We start from the raw sequence: 21,072 nt of genomic DNA, 5'->3' as shown, positions 1-21,072 counted from the left end.
ATTCCCACTCTGGTATTTACAGAAATCTTTGCATTCAAATTTGAACGCTTCATCCACGACTGCAGTGAGAGGGGTTAAATGTTAACAGTCTTGTATCTAAAGCTACCTCACTGACCCCGTCCTCCTTTCCAGATGAATGTTTGAGCTGTACACAAACACTTCAGACTGCCACATATTAACACAGCGGGGGCAGAAAGTCTGTACAAAGGAGAAGAAAGCAGTTCCCACTAAACAGATGGACCCTGTTGTTGCTGTTGTCAGCAGGTGCTGTTATGTGAGCAGGCTTTAGAAAAAAATGACGAAGAGGAAGACAAGCCGGTGCTGAATTGTTCATGACTTCACCTGAACTTGACCAGCTCTCAGGTGGACTCCCAAACTAATGTGCTCTTTATGCAACAAGTGTTGCTGGAGTTCTGTCATACATATATATATATATATATATATATATATATATATATATGAAACAAAAAAAAATCCCGCTTGAAGAGTTACTGGCTGCTAGGCCACTGAGAAAAAGCTTTGCATCACAAAACGTGTGCAGCAATCAGAGAAAAAGGTTTATAGAGTCACAATGACTATATACATAATATGCACACTACACTTAAAAGATAATGTAATGATAGCAAATGTTGCAGGCAGGAAATAAATAGTGTCATCTTAAAAAATCAAAGCTCAGGACTGAGAAAGGCTTTCACTTTAGGGGTGGCTGCAAGTCAGGTGGTAGCGCAGGTCACCTGCGACTGGGCAGGTTGGTGATTCAATCCCGCCACTTTGCATACCAAATATCCTTGGGCAAGATACTAACCCCAAGTTGCTATGGATGTGTGTGAATGTTACAAACAACAGACTCAAAAAAAAAAAAAAAACCAACAAAATACAAAAGGTAAAAAGTCCTTACTTTATTGCACAGACTAGATAAAACCATGTTCTCATGCAGTAATGAGGTCGTGCAGCCATTGTTAATCATACAGCAGTAAGGCTGTGTCTGCCATGTTTGCCCTGGTTTGGGTCCCAGGGGTCAGAGTTTCTTTAGAGGTTTTTAATGTGTTGGATATTCTGAGGTGAGAGGCGGCGGGCTGGGGTGGGTATTCTAATATCCCCTCGGCTTGCTGCCGGTACGTTGGGGTTTTTCCCGGTGGATGAGAGGGTTTGTTCCCTGCGCCTCAGGGTCGGGGAATGGGTCCTGACTGTCATCTGTGCTTATGCGCCAAGTGGCAGTTCAGAGTACCCAGCCTTCTTAGAGTCCCTGGGGGGGGGCTGCTGGAAGGTGCCCCACCTGGAGACTCTGTTGTCCTGCTGGGAGACTTCAATGCTCACGTGGGTAACGACAGCGAGACCTGGAGGGGCGTGATTGGGAGGAACGGCCTCCCTGATCTGAACCCGAGCGGTGTTTTGTTATTGGACTTCTGTGCAAATCACAGTTTGGCCATAACGAACACCTTGTTCGAACATAAGAGTGTCCATTAGTGCACGTGGCACCAGGATGCTCTAGGCCACAGGTCGATGATCGATTTTGTAATTGTATCACCAAACCTGCGACCATATGTTCTGGACACTCGGGTAAAGAGAGGGGCTGAGCTGTCAACTGATCACCACTTGGTGGTGAGTTGGATCAGGTGGCGGGGGAGGACGCTGGACAGACCCGGTGCACCTAAACGCGTAGTGATGCTGTGCTGGGAACGTCTAGCAGAGGCCCCAGTCCGCGAGATCTTCAACGCACACCTCTGGCAGAGCTTCAACAGCATTCCGAGGGAGACTGGGGACATTGAGTCCGAATGGACCATGTTCAGCGTCTCCATCGCCGAAGCTGCTGCATTGAGCTGCGGTCGCAAGGTGGTTGGTGCCTGCCGTGGTGGTAATCCCCGAACCAAATGGTGGACACCAGAAGTGAAGGGAGCCACCAGGCTGAAGAAGGAGTCCTATCAGGCTTGGTTAGCCTGTGGGACTCCGGAGGCAGCCGACAGGTATTGACAGGCCAAGCGGAATGCGGCTCGGGCAGTGGCTGAAGCAAAAACTCGGGTGTGGGAGGAGTTCGGAGAGGCCATGGAAAAAGACTTTCGGACTGCCTCGAAGAGATTCTGGCAAACCGTCAGGCGTCTCAGGAGTCCTGGTCGCGGAACACTGGACCAGCTCTTTAGCCTGTCAAGGATTCTTGAGGGTGCATGGGAGTTTGCCCAACCAGTCTACATGTGTTTTGTGGACTTGGAGAAGGCATTCGACCGTGTCCCTCGGGGTGTCCTGTGGGAGGTGTTGCGGGAGTATGGGGTGTCTGGCCCATTGCTATGGGCCATTTAATCCCTATACAACCGTTGCAAGAGCTTGGTTCGCATTGCTGGCAATAAGTCGGACTCGTTCCCGGTGGGTGATGGGCTCCGCCAGGGCTGCCCTTTGTCACCGGTTCTGTTCATAATTTTTATGGACAGGATTTCTAGGCGCAGCCAAGTGGCGGAGGGCTTTCACTTCGGTGGCCTCAGAATCTCATCTCTGCTTTTTGCGGATGATGTGGTTCTGTTGGCTTCATTGGGTGAAGGCCTCCAGCTCGCACTGGAACGGTTCGCAGCAGAGTGTGAAGCAGCGGGAATGAGGATCAGCACCTCCAAATCTGAGGCCATGGTTCTCAGCCGGAAAAGGGTGGAGTGCCCACTCCGGGTCGGGGATGAGTTCCTGCCCCAAGCGGAGGAGTTCAAGTATCTCGGGGTCTTGTTCGCGAGTGATGGGAGAAGGGAGCTGGAGATCGACAGACGGATTGGTGCTGCGGCTGCAGTGATGCGGAGGCTGCACTGGTCCGTCGTGGTGAAGAGGGAGCTAAGTGTAAAAGCGAAGCTCTCAATTTACCGGTCGATCTACGTCCCTACCCTCACCTATGGCCACGAGCTGTGGGTAGTGACCGAAAGAACGAGATCGCGGATACAAGCGGCAGAAATGAGCTTCCTCCGAAGGGTGGCTGGCCTCTCCCTTAGAGATAGGGTGAGAAGTTCAGCCATCCGGGAGGGGCTCAGAGTAGAGCCGCTGCTCCTCCACATCGAAAGGAGCCAGTTGAGGTGGTTCGGGCATCTGACAAGGATGCCTCCTGGGTGAGGTGTTCCGGGCATGTCCCACTGGGAGGAGGCCCCGGGGCAGACCCAGGACACGCTGGAGAGATTATATCTCTCGGCTGGCCTGGGAGCGCCTTGGTGTTCCCCGGATAAGCTGGAGGAGGTGGCTGGGGAGAGGGAGGTCTGGGCTTCTCTGCTTCGGCTACTGCCCCCGCGACCCGGCCTCGGATAAAGCGGATGAAGATGGATGGATGGATGGATGGATGGATATTCTGAGGTTGCTGCTGTGCTGAGGTTTTGATTCAGCTATGTGGTGCTTCAGGTCTTGCTGTATTCTTGTATCTTGGACTTGAGTCCTTGCTTTTTCTACTTGGTTTCAGTTCCTAGTTTGAGTGTATTTATGTTTAGTGTTTTCAGGGTTTTGTTTTCTGTTCCTCCCTCCACCTCATCTTTCTCAGTTTCCCTTTGTATTACATTTTTGCTTCAGCGTTCCACTATGAAAGTGAACTACTTTCATAGTGAACCACTTTCATAGTACAGAAAACTCAAGGCTAACCTTGACGTTACCCAGATAAACCTAAATCCTGCTTTGTAGCAGAGGCCTCTGGTCTACTTTTAAAATAATTATATCGAGAACTGTTAAGACTGAGCTCTCTGATTTCATGATGAACCAACCAGTCCTGATTCCTTCATGTTCCTGGTTCATTGTGCGTTCAGCTACTTGAAGTATTTTTATTTTCTTTCCCAGAAAATAGGAGGACCTGAATTCTAACAAATGAGCCTGACTGCCCTCCTCGTTTTAAGGTTATCTGTCATTACCACAGAAAGCCAAGACGCATTAAATCTGTTCGTCCTTAAGAAGCTTAAGAACAGAATACAAAGGATTTTATATGATTGCACTAAGGCTGTGTCTGAAGATAAACTTGAAGTCCTAATAAATGTGCTCATGCATGTGTTAAAGCAGATCACCAAGGAAGGGATCATTTTTCTTCTGGAAAACTATCTGTTTGGTAACATGAATTAATCCCAGAGATTATGACGTCTCTGCGATGGGTGATGGTTAGATTTGGAAAAACTAGATTTAGAAGAACTTCATTAATCTTTTAGGGTGTGCTGTACCGATTTCTTGGTCTGCTAAATAAACTCTGAGCTAAGGAAGGCGGGCATCACTCAAATGATCAGATATCTTTTTCACCCAGTCGGCACATCTATAGTTTTTCTGTGTAGGTCCTGATTTTGGGCTTGTAACACTATAATTTTGATAGTCATAAGAACACACAATTAAATCTAAACTTAACTAAACCCTTCAATCACATATTTAAAAAATGCTGCATCTGCCAAGGACGAATAAACCATCACAAAGCCTCTTTGATGAGCGCAGAGAGTCTTTTGAAAGCCTGGAGGGGAAAGAAATACGAGATCAGATTGAGTTGTAGAGATTGTATGTGTGTGTGTGTTTATCTGGTTGTTTATCCGTTTGTTTACCTCATCAATCTGCTCCGGTGTGCTGAGAGAAAAGGCCGCTCTGACGTAGGGGCAGGGCTCACTACTGTTGATCATGAAGACACCTCCAGGAACTAGCAGGACCTGTTACATACACAAACATGTATATCCACAAACAATCTCAAAACGTCTTGCCACATCCAGTTTTTACACAGGGAATAACATATTAACATATTGTCTGTTCCTACATTAACCCCAGCCAAACTGTGTCTTGAGCTAACATAAAGCCAGGCAGGTCACCAGGTTTTACTCGAAATGATAAAAATTACAATGGTGTCTGCCTAAGTCTAGAAAATTAACGGACTTTGTACTGAATTATTGTATAGTACTGTGTTTGCTAATACCTCAACTAATAACAGTGTTTTAATAAAGCTTACATTAGCTTTCTAACAGCTCACTGAGTAAAATGACAACTTTGTGATATATTTTAGTTACTGCAGGCTTTTTGTTAGGATTTCAGGTACTAGTTGCAAACTGTGAGGCCAAATGTTTCCCTTTATGCCAGGTTGTGTCACCGTCGTATTTTTCTCTGTTTGATAACTTTTTTTGAATTACTATTTGTGGCATTTTTCATGTGAAGTGAGAGGAACACTAGGGATAACTTCCAGGATATCCTCCATGTTTGGTCAACATCCTGTGTTCTCCGTCTCTGATAACCAGCTTTCTTATTCTGATATAGCGGTTTGGATTGGGTATAAATATTCTGGTATCTGTTATGATCTCACAGGCTGTGAACTGTTCCCCGTGGCATTTATGACAGCACTGAAAGACTCATTTTAAATTCAGCTGTCCATTATTCCTCCTCTGTCAGATGACACAGTGGCGTTATTATCTGCTGTATGAAGGCTTTAAATGCTCAGGACTCAGAGGAGACGAGCCTGCTGTGCAGAGGCCTTGGAAAATCCTGATTGTATCCACTCTTGTTCATACACAGCTAATTCAGTAGCATGGACTTCAGAGACACTGTGTGTGTGTGTGTGTGTCTTTGTGATGCAGGCCGATGCAGGTTTTGTGTCTCGGCAGAGTGTGGGATGGTGCTTGTAAAGCAGCCTTTGTGCAAGTGTTTTTCCTCCCACACACACACACACACACACACACACACACACACACACACACACAGAAGTGCCTCTGGGGTATCTGCTGTTCAGTAGGCAGGTCTTAACCTGAAAAGAGAACAGTACCTGCATGTTTGTGCACACTGACCTCTTTCTCCAACGCCTTCTCCATGATCAGCTGCTGGGTATCAGCTATGCCCTTCAGTTTCATCCACAGGAACATGCCTGCTGATGGTGTGTGCCACTCTGCTACATCTGCGCACGCACGCACGCACGCACGCACACACACACACACACACACACAAAAATGCCTGAGCATTTTTTTCTGTGATTCACAATGCTGCCTTCTTTGGTCATACAATCCTTTAAGTAGGCCAAATGGTCACTGGTTTAGCGGCTGCTGGTGCAGTGAGCCATGAAATCTCACTTAGATTCAGTGTCTTTGGCTCCTGAAAAGACTACTGGGCAGAAAGTCCAAGAAAAGTGACTGAGGAAGATGAAGAAGATAGAGGAAGTGTCAAAAATCACTAAATAGTTCACTACACGTTACTTCTGAGTTTGTTAGTGTATCTGCTGCCAAATGATTGTAAGTAATTTTACAAAAATGACTGCTGTTTGATGACGGCACTATTGCCTCACAGCAAGAAGGTCCTGAGTTTGACTTCACCGCCCGACCGGGGCATTCCTGTGTGGCGTTTGCATGTTTGTTTTTTTTGTGTGTGTGTGTGTGTGTGTGTGTGTGTGTGTGTGTGTGTGTGTGTGTGTGTGTGTGTTTTCTCTCTGGGTACTCTGGCTTCATCCCGTAGTTAGACATGCAGTTAGTGGGGTTAGGTTAACTGGTGATTAAACTGCCTGTGAGTGTGAATGGTTGTCTGTTTCTCTGTGTTAGCCCTGTAACAGACTGGCAACCGGTCCAAAGTCTAATTGTAAGTAATCGTAAGCTTTATGATGAATGTAAATAACTAACACTTTTAAATGGGTGTAGCCCCACTACAGTACTTTTCCATTTACACAGCATGATCTTTTGGCTCCAGCCCGTTATGAATGAAGGTCAGAGCTGTCTGGATGCAGAGGTAAGTTTTCCTTTTTCCATTAATCGGATATAATAAAATATTAAATATGTTAAATCCATTTCCTTCCTGAGAAACCAACTGCAAACCAGACTTTTTCCTAATAATTTGAAAAACACACAAATTTAGAAATACCAGTTAATCTAACATGTAGGCATTTGGACTGTGGGAGGAAGCTGGAGTACCCAGAGAGAACCCACACAGGCACAGGGAGAACATACAAACTCTACACAGAAAGGCCCTCAGCACACTCAAATAATCTTTGTCATTCCTTAATAGTGTTGCTATTCTTCAGAAAATTATGCAGGAACCTTAAAACGGAGTATACTGACAAAAGATTTCACCCTCAGCGGGTGTGAGCCTTCCACCTTAGCTCCCATCAATGATCCAAATTTATGTTTGCAAGCACAGACTGTATATAAAAGATGGCTGTTGCTTCCATATAAAAGTTGCTTCCAGCAGGAGGCGACACCTCTGGGTGTAAAGAGAAAATTACCCTATTGTTAACTTGACCTCATTAAATGCTTACCTGCTGACTTTATGGTTCAACCACTAGTTTATAGACATACCTAATACAGCATGGAACAATTTAAAGTAAACTAGAATATAGAGCATGGTACCCGTCACGGCTTGGCCATGTTTAAAAGCCATTACTGTTTGACAGTCAGATCCACTCATGTCAGTCTGGAGTGTTCACAAATCAAAGCTGATCTGACTGTGGCTACATCACCTGCTGTATAGAGTCTATGAGTCCAGCTTAAAGGAAACATGAAGTAAAGTGAACAGGTCACTGCTTGTTTACGTGTGGATACTTTGGGCTTCACTGGTGAGTGCACAAACCTTTGAGCCATTTGTCTGCAGAGCTGATCATGGCATCTCGCTGTTTCCTGTAAAACTCAATCACCCTGCAAGAGGAATGAAAGAAGCTGTTTGATTTACTGTTGGAAACGTAACTGGATCCAAGTCAATTCTTAACAAGTCAAACTGGTCAGACAGGAAGTGACATACCTGTCTATGTGCTGGAGGAAACCCTCCTGTCCCCAGCTGTGCAACAACTGAGACACCATGAGCTGAAAGAAAGCAGGGCACTCTGGTTATATAATGGCATCACTCCAAATCATTGGACTTTAAAATGACTCTACGGCAGATAATAAAACTGCAAATTAATAGTTTAATTAGTTGAAGAGGCACACTTTCCTCCTTCTCACACGGGGGTTTTATGTGTGTGTTCTGGCCTGAGCTGTTTGCATTTTAAATCTTTCATGCACTAATACCATTTCTGGTTTAGATTAGATGAATATGCAGAGGTGAGGATTAAATAAGAGGTTGGCAGCAGATCTTTTGGAGGTCCTTGTTAATCCTCTTCTTCTTCTTTCTGAGTAAAATCTCCTCTGCTGCTTCTGCTAGTTCAGACACGTGATAAATTCTTTTTCGGCTTTAAATGTAGCGTGACAGCAGCACACCACTCATCCCCGCCTGGTTTGAGTTTATGTCTGCGCAAATCAGGCGTGCCTGGTGGGTGGGAACTTAATCTGGCAGAGTATAAAAGTCAGTAATGACTCTGCTCACAAATATGCTTCATTGCTGGCACGCTATGTACAGACAGAGCACAACTGCTTTATGTGATGGCATACTGTCACTATCAAGAGTACTTTACACTGAAAGACTTCTTTTAGTCCATTCAGGGTGAATACGATGAGATTCTGGGTGGTGTTAAGTGGGAGATTTCTCACCTGTGTGAAGGTGCTTGTGTGCATTGTTGAAGCCTGGATGTGCAGCACCACCCGGTCTACGAGCGGTTTGGGGCCGGTCACGAAACCTATCCTCAGCCTGAAGCAAAACACAACCAGCTGAATAATTAAAGTCAGAAACACTCTGGTGCAAACCTGGAGTCAAATATTAACTTCACTCTTAAACCTAAGACGTAAACACTCTGTGTGTGACTGTGACTGGATCCTGTTTTAACAGACTGTGTTTCGCAATGTGACTTTACTGAAACTGAGGAATTGAAGCCTGGATAAGCCATGCTGGAAACACACATTACTGTGCAGATAAAGGCTGGGGTGCCATATTTACATTTTGTGTCCATGAGGATGTTGCTTGATAAACGAGTGTCTGTGCTATGTCACTTGACCAGAAGCCTCTGAATGTGTTGACAACATGAGTCAGTAAACCCTGCTTGAACTCTTTTAGAATTAGCTACACACTATACTACTGGAATCTGTTTTTATAATTTCCTACAATTCACCTCACTGCACACACAACTATACTTACGATTGTTTAAAAAACTGCATTTATCGTTTTTTTATTTGTGGTTAAAGTGTAAAAGTTATTCCACACATTACCTTTGGCTGCTCTCTTAGTCACAAGGCAGGCACCACAGCAGGTAGCGCTCTGTGTTTGATTTGGCAGATTTTTATGCCTGATGACACAAAAGGGATTTGTGTCTCCTTCCGGAAACAAACCGGGGATCTTTTGCTTGTTAGGTGAATATGTAAAAAACTATGGAGCCACTCTCCAAAGCCATAACATCATGTAGTTAAAAACATAAATAAATAAATAACCGGAGGATTTTTTTCTAGATAAACTTCAGGCAACGGACAAACTTGTTGCTTTCAGACATATTTGGACAACGTTTGTTGCCTGAAATACTTTCTTCCTGGTACTGATCTCTGCGTGCATGAACAGTTGGTCGCCTTCAGAGGCAGGTGGTGTTTCAGCCTCTTTAAAAAAAGCAGCCAAGTATGCCATAAAGATCTGATTAAAAAATGTGATGCCAGAAACATAAATAAGTGCAGTAAAACATTATTTAACATTTTTGTCATAGACAAAAGGGAATGCTACAGTTCTGATAAACACATATTCAGCCATTTAAACAAACTATTCCTGCTTAAAATATTATGATCCATACATCATACATCACCCCATTCTGTCATTTTAGTCGCTAAAATAGTTTGTTTACTTGAGGGCTGAGCCAAATATATGTGTTCCTGAAGGATGCTGATGTTTTCATTCCTACAAACATGTAAAAGAAATTTATGTGTCAGGTTCATACTCGCTAGGGCAAATCAAGAAATGGGAACATCAGTTCCACATGTACTGGGAGTAAAAGAAATCCACCCACCTAAACGCTCACAAAGGTTGAGAAACTTACCCTGAAGACAGAATTTTGGAGAAGGAGTCGGTCCTGATGATCCTCCCATCAACGTCCATGGAGAGAAACGTGGGAGCCCACGGCTGCCACACAAATAAACATGACATGAACTAACTGTGACCTTTATTCATTATTAATGAAGGTCAGATTAACAGGCTGCCTTTTGCCATTTAAAAATAAAATCTCTTGTCTTTGCACCTTTTCAAACTGTAGGAAATAGTAGGGGTCGTCCTCGATGATGAGCATGTCGTACTGCCTGGCCAGCTATTAAAGAGAGGAGAGGTTTAAATAAAAAACGACAGAGTGAATCTGCAGGGAAATCAGCCTCACAACAAGCTGTAATTGGGAGAGTCCATGCTTCACTGGTTTGCTTTGTACGACCGTGGCTGAAGAGAATCAAATCTGCAGCGTGTGCATGTGTTCATCTTTGAGTGTGACTTTGGCGAGGACTTACCTCATACACTTCCTTCTTCCTCTCTGCTGTCATGGAGGCACCGGTGGGGTTTCCTCCGTTTGGGATAGTGTAGAGGATTTTGGGAGCAGTGCTTCCGGGCTTGTGGACCTCTGACGGATGCCACCGGGACAGGACTTCCTTCAGGGCTGCAGGTATCATGCCATGCTGATCGCTGGGAACGTTTATCAAGTTGCAGCCGAGAGGCTGAAGCTGCACAGGAAATGAGAGACTCAGGTGGTTGCAGTGCTTCGTGTGTTTGTGTTGTGCAGAAGAAAAATGCTCTTACTGCTGCGAGCGTTCCCGAATACGTGGGCGCATCCAGAAGAACATTGTCTCCGGGGTTGACCAACATCTCAAACACCTGCACCAAAACCAGCAAACACACGAGGCTAAGACACAGGCTGTGAATGTTTTCCTTGACATGAAAAACTGCTATGATAAATAAAACTATATTAAAATATAGAGATTCTTACTTTAAAGCTATAGCTGAAGGGTTTCAGTGGGTCTAAGCGGTTCAGCTGATGTCAGATGGACAGGTAAATCTACAGGTGGTGGTGTCAGTACCTTGCAGAGCCCCTCCTGGCTCCCTGTTGTCACACACATCTCCATCTGCCCGCTCTCAGGGCTGTAGCTCGCAGTCGGCGGGTTGTGGAGGTTCTTCTGAAGGTTTTTCATCCACGTCAGCAGCTCAGGTATTCTTCGCAGGGAACAGAAATCAGGTGTTTCCAAGACAAATTATTTTCAAAAAATAGTAATCTGTTTTATTTTGACATAAATACTGCACATGTCTGCACGAGCGTCTGTCTTAATCCTCTAATCTTAAACAGAAAATACTAGAAAACCAAACTGAAATGATATCGACACGTTCTGAAAACTCTCACAAAGCAGTGACCGATTCTGTCGTCTGGACTTCTCACCCATTAGAGGCGGAGTACTGCAGAGCCCTCTTCATCGTCACCTCATCGAAGGTGACTGTCTGCCCGTTCCTCACCGTGATGGAAGCTGACTGGAAGGGGAAGGTGTTGGGGTTAGGAGCTCCTCCGGCCAAAGAAATCAGCGATGGAGGTGACCGCTGCTGCAGCTCAGCTTCATATGGGATCACAGAGAGAAGATGATGAGAACTTCATTCCAATAAATTTAAAACCTTCAGCTCAGCCCCCTGTCTTTTAGTCAGTTCCACCGTCTCACCAAACCCATACATCACAGCAGGTCTCACTACCATCTTGTAAACCTTCCCCTTCACTCTTGCTGCTATCCTTCTGTCACAAACCACCCCTGATATTCGTCTCCACCCTGCCTCACTCTCCTCTTTACTTCTCGTGTGCTGTCTGTTGCTTTGCATGGATGACTCCAGGTGTTTAAACTCATCCACGATCACTACCTCTACTCTTTGCTGTTATACTGGTCTCCCTCTCATTTACACACATGTATTCTGCCTTGTTTCTACTGACCTTCATTCCTGTTTTCTTCAGTGCATTCCTCCACCTGTGCAGGCTCTCTTTCACCTGCTCCACACTCTCACTACAGATCAGTGTCATCTGCAAACATCATAGCCCACACAGACTCCTGCCTGACCTCATCTGTCAGCCTGTTCATCACCACTGCAAACAAGAAGGGGCTCAGAGACAATCCCTGATGTAATCCCACCACCATCTTGAACTCACCCATCACTCCTACTGCTCACCTCACCACCATCTCACTCTCCTCATGCATTTCCTGCACCACCTCGCATACATCTTTGGCACTCCTGACTTCCACATGCAGTATCACAGTTTTTCCTTTCGCACCCCATCAATTTAGAGTCACCAGTTAGTCTAAAATGCATGCTTCCTTATGATTGTGCCCACACAGGAAGAGAGAGAACATAAAAACTGCACACAGAAAGGTCCCAGCTGATAGTCACATCACCACCCAGACTTACAAATGTTTAGTTGTAACAAAAATATTTGATAAGTATCCTTTAAATGTAGTGCTTGGTCATTTTCAGTAAGTTAAAAAAAACTGAGATTGTGTTCTGCTTGCTTTTTCTTCTGGTCTATTATTTCAGCTGGTCTTCTCACCTAATCTGCTATGTGCAGTTCAAACAGGGCAGATTTGAGATGTGCCTCTGACTTTTTTTTAAACCATATAACTTAAATAAAACAGGTATTTCAATATGTTTATTTCATCTGTTTCCGGACGAGCAAATAGAGCTGGCATGGAAAAATAGGAAGCTTGCTGTTAGAAAGATCACCAGTTTAATTGGTCAACTTTGTTATAGTTAAATAAAAAGCACCACACCACTGAAAAACTGAGGAGCCAAACAGATACCACTTTGCTGTTTTTGCAACTTCTCACACAGAACTAACTCACATGAAAGAGAGGTAAACACCAAACACAGGCGCTACAGTGACATCATCGGCTCTATTCTACATTAGCTACAGTGTCAAATTGGTTACTGTAATAGGCGCATTAGTTTCGCTGTACACGAGTGTATTAATCAATGAAAAATACTCACTCAGCATCCTGATAGGGGAAGGCTTTCTCGCTGCACTGACAGCTGTCAGAAACCGAGCGTAATTCATGTTTCCTGCCAAATTACAAGGTGAAAAATATCAGCTGCCTCCTCTTACACAGCGGGTTTATCTACCCATTAAGCTTACACCTCCTTCCACAGCCTTTCAGTGAAGCATTATGCCGTTTCTGTAAGTTAAACTGTAACACTAGCTCTTAACTGAGCCAGCGGCTATGGCAGAAACTTTTTCTGGTACGTAACGTAAAACAGATTCATATATATATATATATATATATATATATATATATAAACCTGAAACAGCTTTACGGTGAGCTAACACGGACACACACACTATAGGAGGCTACAGTGAACACAGGACTACAAATATCATAGGTGTAAACAATTACATTAACTGTAGCTCTACCACACACTCTGCTGTGTAACTGACCTTGCGCGTGTGGCAGAATCGACGCGGGGGCTTCTGGTCAGTGTATTTCTAGATATGTGGGGACTTTCTGTGGTTAGCGCCGGTGACTGCTTCTTGAACTACATTACCCGAGATGTACTACAAAGAAAATTATTAACACCTGCCTGCTTACCGGCAGAAATGTCTGGATTTTTTGTTGTCCGAGTCTGTGTCACAAAGCGTTAGAAAATATTTCACGTTAAAGAAAATATCGGCTGCTCGACATTTCACCGGTGCGAAGCCTGAACGAGACATTGTGCTGCAGTCCCAGGTGAATGTTTATTCCTCTGGTCCCCGCTAGGGTGCAGTGAAGCGCGGGAGAGCGGAAACAGCAGGAAAACGACGAAGAAGCGGGACTTCCGTGTTGTTCAGCATGGAGCGAGAAAATGTAGCTTAATGTCGCTTAGTTTATATCTAAAATGAGTTAGTTCATGTGTTGTGTAGCGTTTCTTCGCCAACGTTTATTGGTAATTCGTTTTTTATGATTATTTTGAGCTTTTTGACTATATTAGCAGTTGTTGGACGCTAGCAGAGGAGGCTGAATGAGGCCGCTCAGTGTTTAAGCTTTAATGTTTGTTTACCGTGAGGTTTCTGCTGCTATGTAAGCTGCTTTTGTTTCGTCGTTTCAATGGGAAAAAGGAAAGACATGATTCACCCCAGATTTCTCGGTGAGTATATAAGAAAGCTTGTACTTTTGCAGTCGCACGTTTTCGTATATTGTTTCCTTGTGCTGAAAGTCTCCAGTTTGTCTGCTTAAAGCCACAGCCTCCGAAAAGCTGATTAAACATCTCTTTAAAACAAAACAAAACAAAAAGTGTGCGCATCTAAACCAGGGGTGACCTTTTGGAATATCCCACCCTCATTTAAAGCTTAATGTGGGCCTTTTGTAGTGGATAACCTCCGTTTTTAGCAGTAAATGGAGGCTGTGTGTGTTGATAGTTTGGGGGGGATAACAAACAGGAAGTGTGGCTGATATTTAGAAATGCATCTTAAACAAATGTTTATAGGAGAAACCTCCACCAAGTTGGGACATTATTTGAAAACATGTCCATTCACAGTTTACTTTGTTGATTTAAAGAGTTTCTTACAGCAGTTTGAAGTAGAAAAGGTGTTTTTGTTGTTTTTTTTAATCTGCCAGCATTCGGACTGTGGGTCAGTTGTGAGTCCAACAACACATATAATATAATATAATATAATATAATATAATATAATATATAACAAATATTGAAGAAAGCTTTTTATGTGTCTTAAAGGAAAAATACTGGTGCATATATCAGAACATTGGCTTTTCAAATCCTCAGGTATTGGTATCAATCCCAAAAGGTTGATTCTGTTCATCTGGGTGTAGCGTTTCGCCAACAACCACTGATCAAAGACCAGTGATCATTGATCAAAGAACATTGGTCAATGGCCATGAGTACCATTCACAGAGAGTTGGGGAATGGCAATCACAGCATTGTAAGATGGTGAAAGATGTACCCTTAGGCCCTGAGGAGGTTCTTTCCCTTTTCACATAAATGACTTCCTTGACTCTCCACTCAAACTAGAGTTCCTCCCTGTCCAGGATTTGTACGTCCTCATTATTGAAAGAGTGTCCAGTGGTGTATAGACTGCAGAGTATCAGTTGTAAAGTCAATGGTTTGGAGACTGTGGCACTGACAAAAAGACAGGTGGTTGAGCTGAAGATGTTAAGATTTTCAGTGGGAGTGACCAGAATAGACAAAAATAGAGATGAATGTATCAGAGGGACAACTCAGGCCGAGCAGAAAGGGAGAGAGGCAAGGCTGAGATGGTGTGGACAAGTGCAGAGGAGGGTAGTGAATATACTGGACAAAGGAGAGATGGAGCTTCCAGGCAAGAGGGGAAGACCACAAAGAAGGTTCATGGATGTAGTGAAGGATATGCAGAGGGTTGATGTGATAGAGGAGGATGATAGTAATATGTATAGACAGATTATCTGCTTCAGTGACCCCTGTAAGGAGCAGCCACTCTATTAAAAATGAAATCATATTGATTTTACTCTCAGCTGGTTTATTTGTAATTTTATTGTTATAGGGTTCTAATCCTGTCTGTTTATTAGGCCTTTTAAAAGACAGCCAACACTGACCAAGGTGATGTAAGTAATTAATGCAAGTAATTAAAAATTAACGTGGTTTTTAAAAGAACACACACAAATAAAACACAAGAAAAATAATCAGAACTGAGACTGGTTTAAAAACCCGAGAATAGAAAGGGATATTTTGTTTGTTTGCTTTTTAATGAGTTTAGGTCTTAGGTTGATGTTTCCAATGCAGGTTATTTTGCTTGTGTCACATTATTCCTAAGTTAAATACATGTTGGTATATGTTGTGATGGAAAGCTGAAAGACTTGGAAACAGTTATTTCTTGTAATAAGTTTCTTTGTTTACCTGACCCAAAGTGGGAGCTAAATGACCCAACTAGATCCAAACACGTGGATTGTTTATATTAAAACCAACTTGGAGTTCTGGTTCTTGACCGTTGATTTCTGGTTCAATTCTGTAGAACACAGATTAGAAAAATCTCCGCTGGCTCTGTGACTCTGAATTTGATAAGCAGAAGATGAATGTGTGTGGATGTAAACATTTTATTTCAAAAGAAATCATTTTATCATGTGTGTTTTAGCTCATCGAGCTGATGGACCACTGCCCTCACGCTGTGGTGAGGTCTCTGTTCTTCCACAGTTCTCCTCCTACATATTTGGTCAGAATTTAATCAATCTTGCGCACAGTGATCTTGTCATTTAGGTCTAATCGTTTAGGTGTTCACCTAAACTGTGCTCAATTTGCCATTTTACAAGTTCTAACCTTTGAACTGTGATGGGTGATGAACTGGATGAGCCAGTAAGTCACTGACATTCTTTGTATTAATCTGTGCTTTGTCCCTTCCTCTGCAGCTGAAGGCGGCTCCAGCCTGCACAGCGCTCACAAGCGGAAACACAAAAAACACAAGAAGCACAAGAGGAAGCACCACAGCTTCCCTGAGGCGCCCGAGCCTGAGCCTGTGGCGGTGCCTCGGCCTCCGCCGCAGCTCCGACTGAAGATCAAGCTGGGAGGACAGACGCTGGGAACCAAGAGGTGAGACGCTTGAGCCAGATTTCAGTATCAACAACTGTTCATGGATCAGTTTGATCAGTCAGTTAAAAGGACATTGTGCTCTCCAGTGTTCCCACCTTTACCGTCCATCCTGGTGTGGCTCGTCCTCCCTCACCGTTAATGATCATTGACAACAACGTTGATGACGACGACGACGATGATGATGAAGATGATGATGACGAGCCCTCTGTGCCTCTGGAGCAGTATCGGGCCTGGCTGGGTGAGTTAGCAAAACAAATGGACTCAATTCTAACATAGGAGGTTCAGGGGGACTGTTGACACTTCATGGATCAAACCGTGATTACTAGTTCCTGTTTTTAGTTTCAAGTTTCTGTCAACCTCCTGAGATCTAAGCTCTTGTAAAAACTTTGTTAAATACTTCAAAAACCCCCCCAAAAAATGGTTTTTGTTTTTCTCTGGCAGTTTTGTTGCTTTTTTCTGCATGTGTTTGTCACAAATGTCTTTGATATACTATTTTTATGTTGGAAATGGTTACTTGGCCAAAGATTAAAAAAAAAAAAAAAAAAAAAATTGTTGTTTGTTGCCAGATATTTTCTTATTCCCAAATACTTACTGCTTTTGTCTAATCTGGTTGTGAACTAGATATTTTTTTTATCACCTGGAAAACATCCTCTGATATTTACAAACCAATTTATAAACTGTGGTTTGAAAGAAATACTCCACACATGAATTAATAAGTATAATCTGCCTGCATCCCTACATGACTCCAACTTCAGAGCTGAAACAAACAGTGATGTCTGAGAATCTGCTGATGGTGCAGAATCCTACAACAGAGCTTGATCTTGATTTTATTTTGGCCTTGCAATAAAGACTGTGTATCTTGATTGTTTTGTACCAGATGAAGACAGCAACCTGGCCACATCCCCTCTGCCAGACATGGACTCAGATTCCATGCTGGGCGGGCCCGTGGACGAGGAGGAGCGGTGGCTGGATGCTCTGGAGAAAGGAGAGCTCGATGACAATGGAGAGCTGAAGAAGGAGATCGATGAGTCTCTGCTCACTGCCAGACAGGTGAGGAGCAGCTGTCAGTGTTGTGGAGAAAGTTTTGTCACCTGTGCATGACTTTAATATGAGAGATCTTCCAGCATTTGAAATCAGGGGTAAAACTTTTTTTTTTTAAAGTAGCTTAAAACATGTTTTTCTTTCCTCGTCTCTCCCCATCAGAAAGCTCTGCTACACAAGCAGCAGAGTCAGCCTCTCCTTGAGCTCCCCATGGGCTACAAGGAGAAAGAGATGACCGCCGAGATGATGCAGAAGCGGGAGGAGCGTGCCCGAAAGAGACGCCTACAGGCCGCCAAGAAAGCGGAGGAGAACAAGAACCAGACGATAGAGAGACTGACAAAAACCAGCAAGGCCAAGATCAAAAGCATGAAGGAGAAGAAGTCCAAGCAGAGCCAGTGCCCCATGGTTCGGTACAGCGACTCCGCCCAGGGAATGGCCATCTCCTTCCCAGCAGGAGTCCCCGCTCCTACCCCGGCACCTCCCTGCCCTCTGCCTCCAGCCCCAATGAACTGCGGAGTGAGCGGGTGCACAAACCTCAAGAAGTACTCGTGCTCAAAGACCGGAGTTCCTCTCTGCAGCCTCGAGTGCTACAAGAGGAACCTCCTGCTCGTGCAGAGCGCAGCGTGAACCCCCAGACGGTTCGGTTTATGCCACCCTGGGATGTGACGATGGCGAGTATTCATGCTCGTGTATTTACGTTAACAGGACACTGGTGACCGTGCAGTGGTAGGAAGGTGATTTTCGACTTTCCTGTTCAGTGTGAGGAGACTGTATATCAACATGCTTTTTTCATGTGTCATGATAATGATTCTCTGTGGAGCTGCTCGTCCAATTATGTACAATATTTAAAAAAAAAAAAAGATCAATCTGTGTACAAATCAAATATTCAGTATTTATGATTTGTAGAACATCGTCATTGTTGGTGCAGATAAAGTGCATCTTTTTTGTTTCTGAGTTTTGAGAGAGTAGCTGTTTCCACCTTTCTTTATTAATAATGTGAAAAAACAAATTGGTCTGGAAGCAATAAAATAAATAATTTTCCTTTTTAATGTTCATTCATTAATGTAACAAATGAGTCAATTTCCTTACAAAACTGTACAAAGTTTAAATTAAGCAACTGAAAGGCATTTTTACTTCACTGTAAACTGTTTGTGAAAACATCACTACACCCCTGTGTGCTGTGTCGGCATGGAGATGTACGCAGCTGCTGTTGCAGGAAGGTCTTGCATGAGTTTCTGCACTATGGCGTCATGAGGTATTCCCTGATTGACTTGAGTGGATTTTCATGTGCACATAAAAGACCCTAGACACATTTTTTTTATATGTGCAATAAGGCACAAAATAGCAGTCAGCCTAATATCACTGCCAAAAAAAAATGTATGAAGGCTCCCTACATTTATGCTTGCATGGTTCGACAGGTGTCACAATTTGAATTATCTTCCTGAGAATGTTACGGTTACTGGTAAACGAAGTCTTAAAGTTTCTGTTCATCACTGCCGCTGATCTGGTGCTGAGGAGGATAGCGACAGGTCACAAAGCCAAACCAAAGGAGAGTCTGAAGGCCATTTCCACGGGAACCTCGGGCACAGAGTCATGGAAGCACACGTAGAACTCCTGAGGAACGGGCTCCAGCAGCATACGTCTGAAAGCCAAAGGAAGGAGACTCAGATGAGAAATTCACTAATTTAATTTATATAGTGCCGAATCATAACAGCAGTCACCTCAAAGACTAGTCTAAGGTAAAGACTGTACAATAACAGAAACAATCATATGACCCCGTATGAGCAAGCACTTGGTGACAGTGAGAAGGAAAAACTCCCCTTTAATAGGAAGAAACCTCCATCAGAACCAGCCAACTGCTCTGGCCAGTTGGAGGTGAAGGGAGGAAGCCTAAGCTTAAAAGCAGAGAGCCAAGTGCTCTAATGGGTCTTTAAAATAAGGTGGGCCGTGATTATTCAAAACCTTGTATGTGAGGAGACAATATATGATATATATAGTGTATGTGAGAATGAGGCAGGGGCACATTTACAAAAAGCCTCGGATGGAAACGAGAAATGTTAAAATTCATGTTATGAATCGACAAAGGAGCTCAGTTAATTCATTCTAAATTGTTCCCCTGTGACCCTTCCTTACAAATCCTGTTTTAACTCTAGTCCGCCTGCCCCTCTCCTCTTTGACTTACTAAGACTGGGAGTTTTTCCAGCATAAACACAAAGTACCAACATCGGGTCCAACATGAAGAGTTCCCCGTCTCCTCCCTGTGTTTCACTGAACACACTGCACAATGCTTCGTATTCATTTCAGCCATTAAACAGCAGACTGATGGGAAAACAGTGTAACTGGAAGTCTCCCTGAATGGGATCGAGACCAGCTTTATCTTCCAGTAATATTATTTACTAAAGCTATGAATCAGGTTTGGCTGCTTGATCATCCAGGTGAAGACAGAAAGTTGAATGGTTGCAGTCCCCAGATGAGGACTCAACCTGAGCACACTTCGTTGCTCCAGCTGCTGCCTGAATAATCTGAAACACGTAAACCTGTGCGGTTAAAAAAGCAAATAGGTGGGTTTTCATCTGAGTGGAAGCTGACGTACCCAATGACCCAGTAAGTCATGGTGGGAGCAGGTTTCTTCTGGTCGGTCCAGTTCTCGGGTTTACACTGAAACAGAACCCCGTGTTCTTTGACGGGACCCAGACCCCAGCCGCCGCCCTGTGGCCTGTCTGCTGCACGGCGGCTCTACAGGAAACAAAAATCACACCAACAATCACCTGATTCATTCAACACATTAATGCACAGAATACAGAATAACGCCCGCTGAGCTCTGCAGGAAACGGGTTTCCTTTAACCACAGTGGAAACTCCTGTTTTCACACCTTAGGCTACGTTCACACTGCAGGCGAAAGCGCATCAAATCCGATTTTTTTGACCCTATGCAACCCATATCCGATCATGGTATGACAGTGTAAAAACAGCACAAATCCGATATTTTCAAATCCGATCTGGGTCACTTTCGTATGTGGTACTGAATCCGATACATATCTGATGTTTTAGAAAGCGACTGCTGTTTGAACGGTCATGTCGCATTAAATCCGTCTTTTACGTCACTGACACGAGACAGATGCCAATTATCAGCGCCGGAGAAGCGCCCGAGAAGACATCGCGAACACTTCCTGGCCATCCAGTGTAGATGTTAGTGAAACTGTTGGGAAGACAACGTGAACATTTTATTTGTACTGTATAATCTGCAGATTCTGACAGAAATCTGCAACTATCCTTTGAAGCACCGCTCCTCTAAATAGTAAATAACAAAATAACTTAAAGCAAAATTTGGAAACGTAAAGTCCGAAGTCTTTATATTAAGGGCCATCAGTCAAACAATGTTGTTTGCTCTGGGTCTAAACAGAGCGCGTTGTGTGTGACATCTTCTTTTGCGCATGTGGGCCGCTTTGAGCGTTCACACTAGAGCGCGTTTGCTGTCGCATTTTATTTGTAGTGTGAACAAGCAGACAAAAAAATCGGATTTGATCAAAAAATCGGAATTGAGCATTAAGACCTGCAGTGTGAACGTAGCCTTAGTCTCTCCATCCTGGGTAAAGAAGTCCTGACCAAAAAGTTACTGTTGAGGGAAATATGAGTCTGGAGCCTCCGCTAATGTGTAAGATCAGGAAAATCTGCTGTATTCATGATGGTCCTGATGTGTTTGTCT

The 21,072-nt window shown here is 43.9% G+C and overlaps 3 protein-coding genes and 1 long non-coding RNA gene across 10 annotated transcripts in view; 2 read left to right on the top strand and 2 right to left on the bottom strand.

Moving 5' to 3' along the window:
- The first annotated feature begins 481 nt into the window (after nt 1-481).
- LOC112846180 (uncharacterized) lies at nt 482-3,617 on the top strand. Its single transcript, XR_003219037.1, has 2 exons — nt 482-1,061; nt 3,313-3,617. It is a non-coding gene; the product is annotated as an uncharacterized LOC112846180 (long non-coding RNA).
- aadat (aminoadipate aminotransferase) lies at nt 3,533-13,349 on the bottom strand. Of its 3 annotated transcripts, XM_025905508.1 has the most exons (15): nt 13,214-13,325; nt 12,769-12,840; nt 11,723-11,872; nt 11,189-11,357; nt 10,836-10,968; nt 10,558-10,632; nt 10,272-10,481; nt 10,016-10,081; nt 9,818-9,900; nt 8,397-8,493; nt 7,672-7,733; nt 7,504-7,568; nt 5,742-5,848; nt 4,521-4,622; nt 3,533-4,432 (listed from the first exon to the last, which is right to left on the bottom strand). In XM_025905508.1, exons 4-15 carry the CDS (start codon nt 11,221-11,223, stop codon nt 4,391-4,393), a joined length of 1,077 nt encoding a protein of 358 aa, XP_025761293.1. In that variant the 5' UTR covers nt 11,224-11,357; nt 11,723-11,872; nt 12,769-12,840; nt 13,214-13,325; the 3' UTR covers nt 3,533-4,390. The 3 variants fall into 3 exon arrangements, with proteins under 3 accessions (XP_025761293.1, XP_005453202.1, XP_005453203.1); XM_005453145.4 differs by lacking the exon at nt 11,723-11,872 and having other exon boundaries at nt 13,214-13,349; XM_005453146.3 differs by lacking the exons at nt 11,723-11,872; nt 13,214-13,325 and adding an exon at nt 13,173-13,209.
- Nucleotides 12,853-18,408, top strand: ino80b (INO80 complex subunit B). 4 transcript variants are annotated; one of them, XM_025905509.1, is made up of 6 exons: nt 13,364-13,502; nt 13,871-13,899; nt 16,146-16,326; nt 16,413-16,564; nt 17,204-17,376; nt 17,530-18,408. In XM_025905509.1, the coding sequence occupies exons 2-6, from the start codon at nt 13,878-13,880 to the stop codon at nt 17,992-17,994; spliced, it is 993 nt and encodes a 330-aa protein (XP_025761294.1). In that variant the 5' UTR covers nt 13,364-13,502; nt 13,871-13,877; the 3' UTR covers nt 17,995-18,408. The 4 variants fall into 4 exon arrangements, with proteins under 4 accessions (XP_005453208.1, XP_025761294.1, XP_025761295.1 ...); XM_025905510.1 differs by lacking the exon at nt 13,364-13,502 and adding an exon at nt 13,531-13,698; XM_005453151.4 differs by lacking the exons at nt 13,364-13,502; nt 13,871-13,899 and adding an exon at nt 12,853-13,017.
- Nucleotides 18,397-21,072, bottom strand: part of intu (inturned planar cell polarity protein) — a 26,166-nt gene continuing 23,490 nt past the window's right edge. For both annotated transcript variants that reach the window (XM_005453152.4, XM_003447590.5), the window contains exons 16-17: nt 19,961-20,103; nt 18,397-19,009 (exon numbers count right to left, since the gene is read on the bottom strand). In XM_005453152.4, coding sequence (XP_005453209.1) covers nt 18,898-19,009; nt 19,961-20,103 — 255 coding nt within the window. In that variant the 3' untranslated portion in view covers nt 18,397-18,897. The remainder of the gene's footprint in view (nt 19,010-19,960; nt 20,104-21,072) is intronic.

Source organism: Oreochromis niloticus, linkage group LG3 (genome assembly GCF_001858045.2).
Source record: "Oreochromis niloticus isolate F11D_XX linkage group LG3, O_niloticus_UMD_NMBU, whole genome shotgun sequence".
Classification (NCBI taxonomy): domain Eukaryota; kingdom Metazoa; phylum Chordata; class Actinopteri; order Cichliformes; family Cichlidae; genus Oreochromis; species Oreochromis niloticus.
Note: the sequence above shows the minus strand (reverse complement) of the source record. Positions and strands in the feature narration are given on the sequence as shown.

Bases quoted from the DNA above. Each gene is read 5' to 3' on its own strand.
- aadat (XM_005453145.4), bottom strand. From the start codon at position 12,835: ATGAATTACGCTCGGTTTCTGACAGCTGTCAGTGCAGCGAGAAAGCCT. The intron at 8,494-9,817 runs GTAAGTTTCTCA...GTTTTGCTTCAG, and splicing joins TCCAAAATTCTGTCTTCAGG to GCTGAGGATAGGTTTCGTGA. The intron at 4,623-5,741 runs GTCAGTGTGCAC...TGTATGTAACAG, and splicing joins AGAAGGCGTTGGAGAAAGAG to GTCCTGCTAGTTCCTGGAGG.
- ino80b (XM_019356903.2), top strand. From the start codon at position 13,860: ATGGGAAAAAGGAAAGACATGATTCACCCCAGATTTCTCG. The intron at 13,900-16,145 runs GTGAGTATATAA...CTTCCTCTGCAG, and splicing joins GATTCACCCCAGATTTCTCG to CTGAAGGCGGCTCCAGCCTG. The intron at 16,327-16,412 runs GTGAGACGCTTG...TGTGCTCTCCAG, and splicing joins CAGACGCTGGGAACCAAGAG to TGTTCCCACCTTTACCGTCC.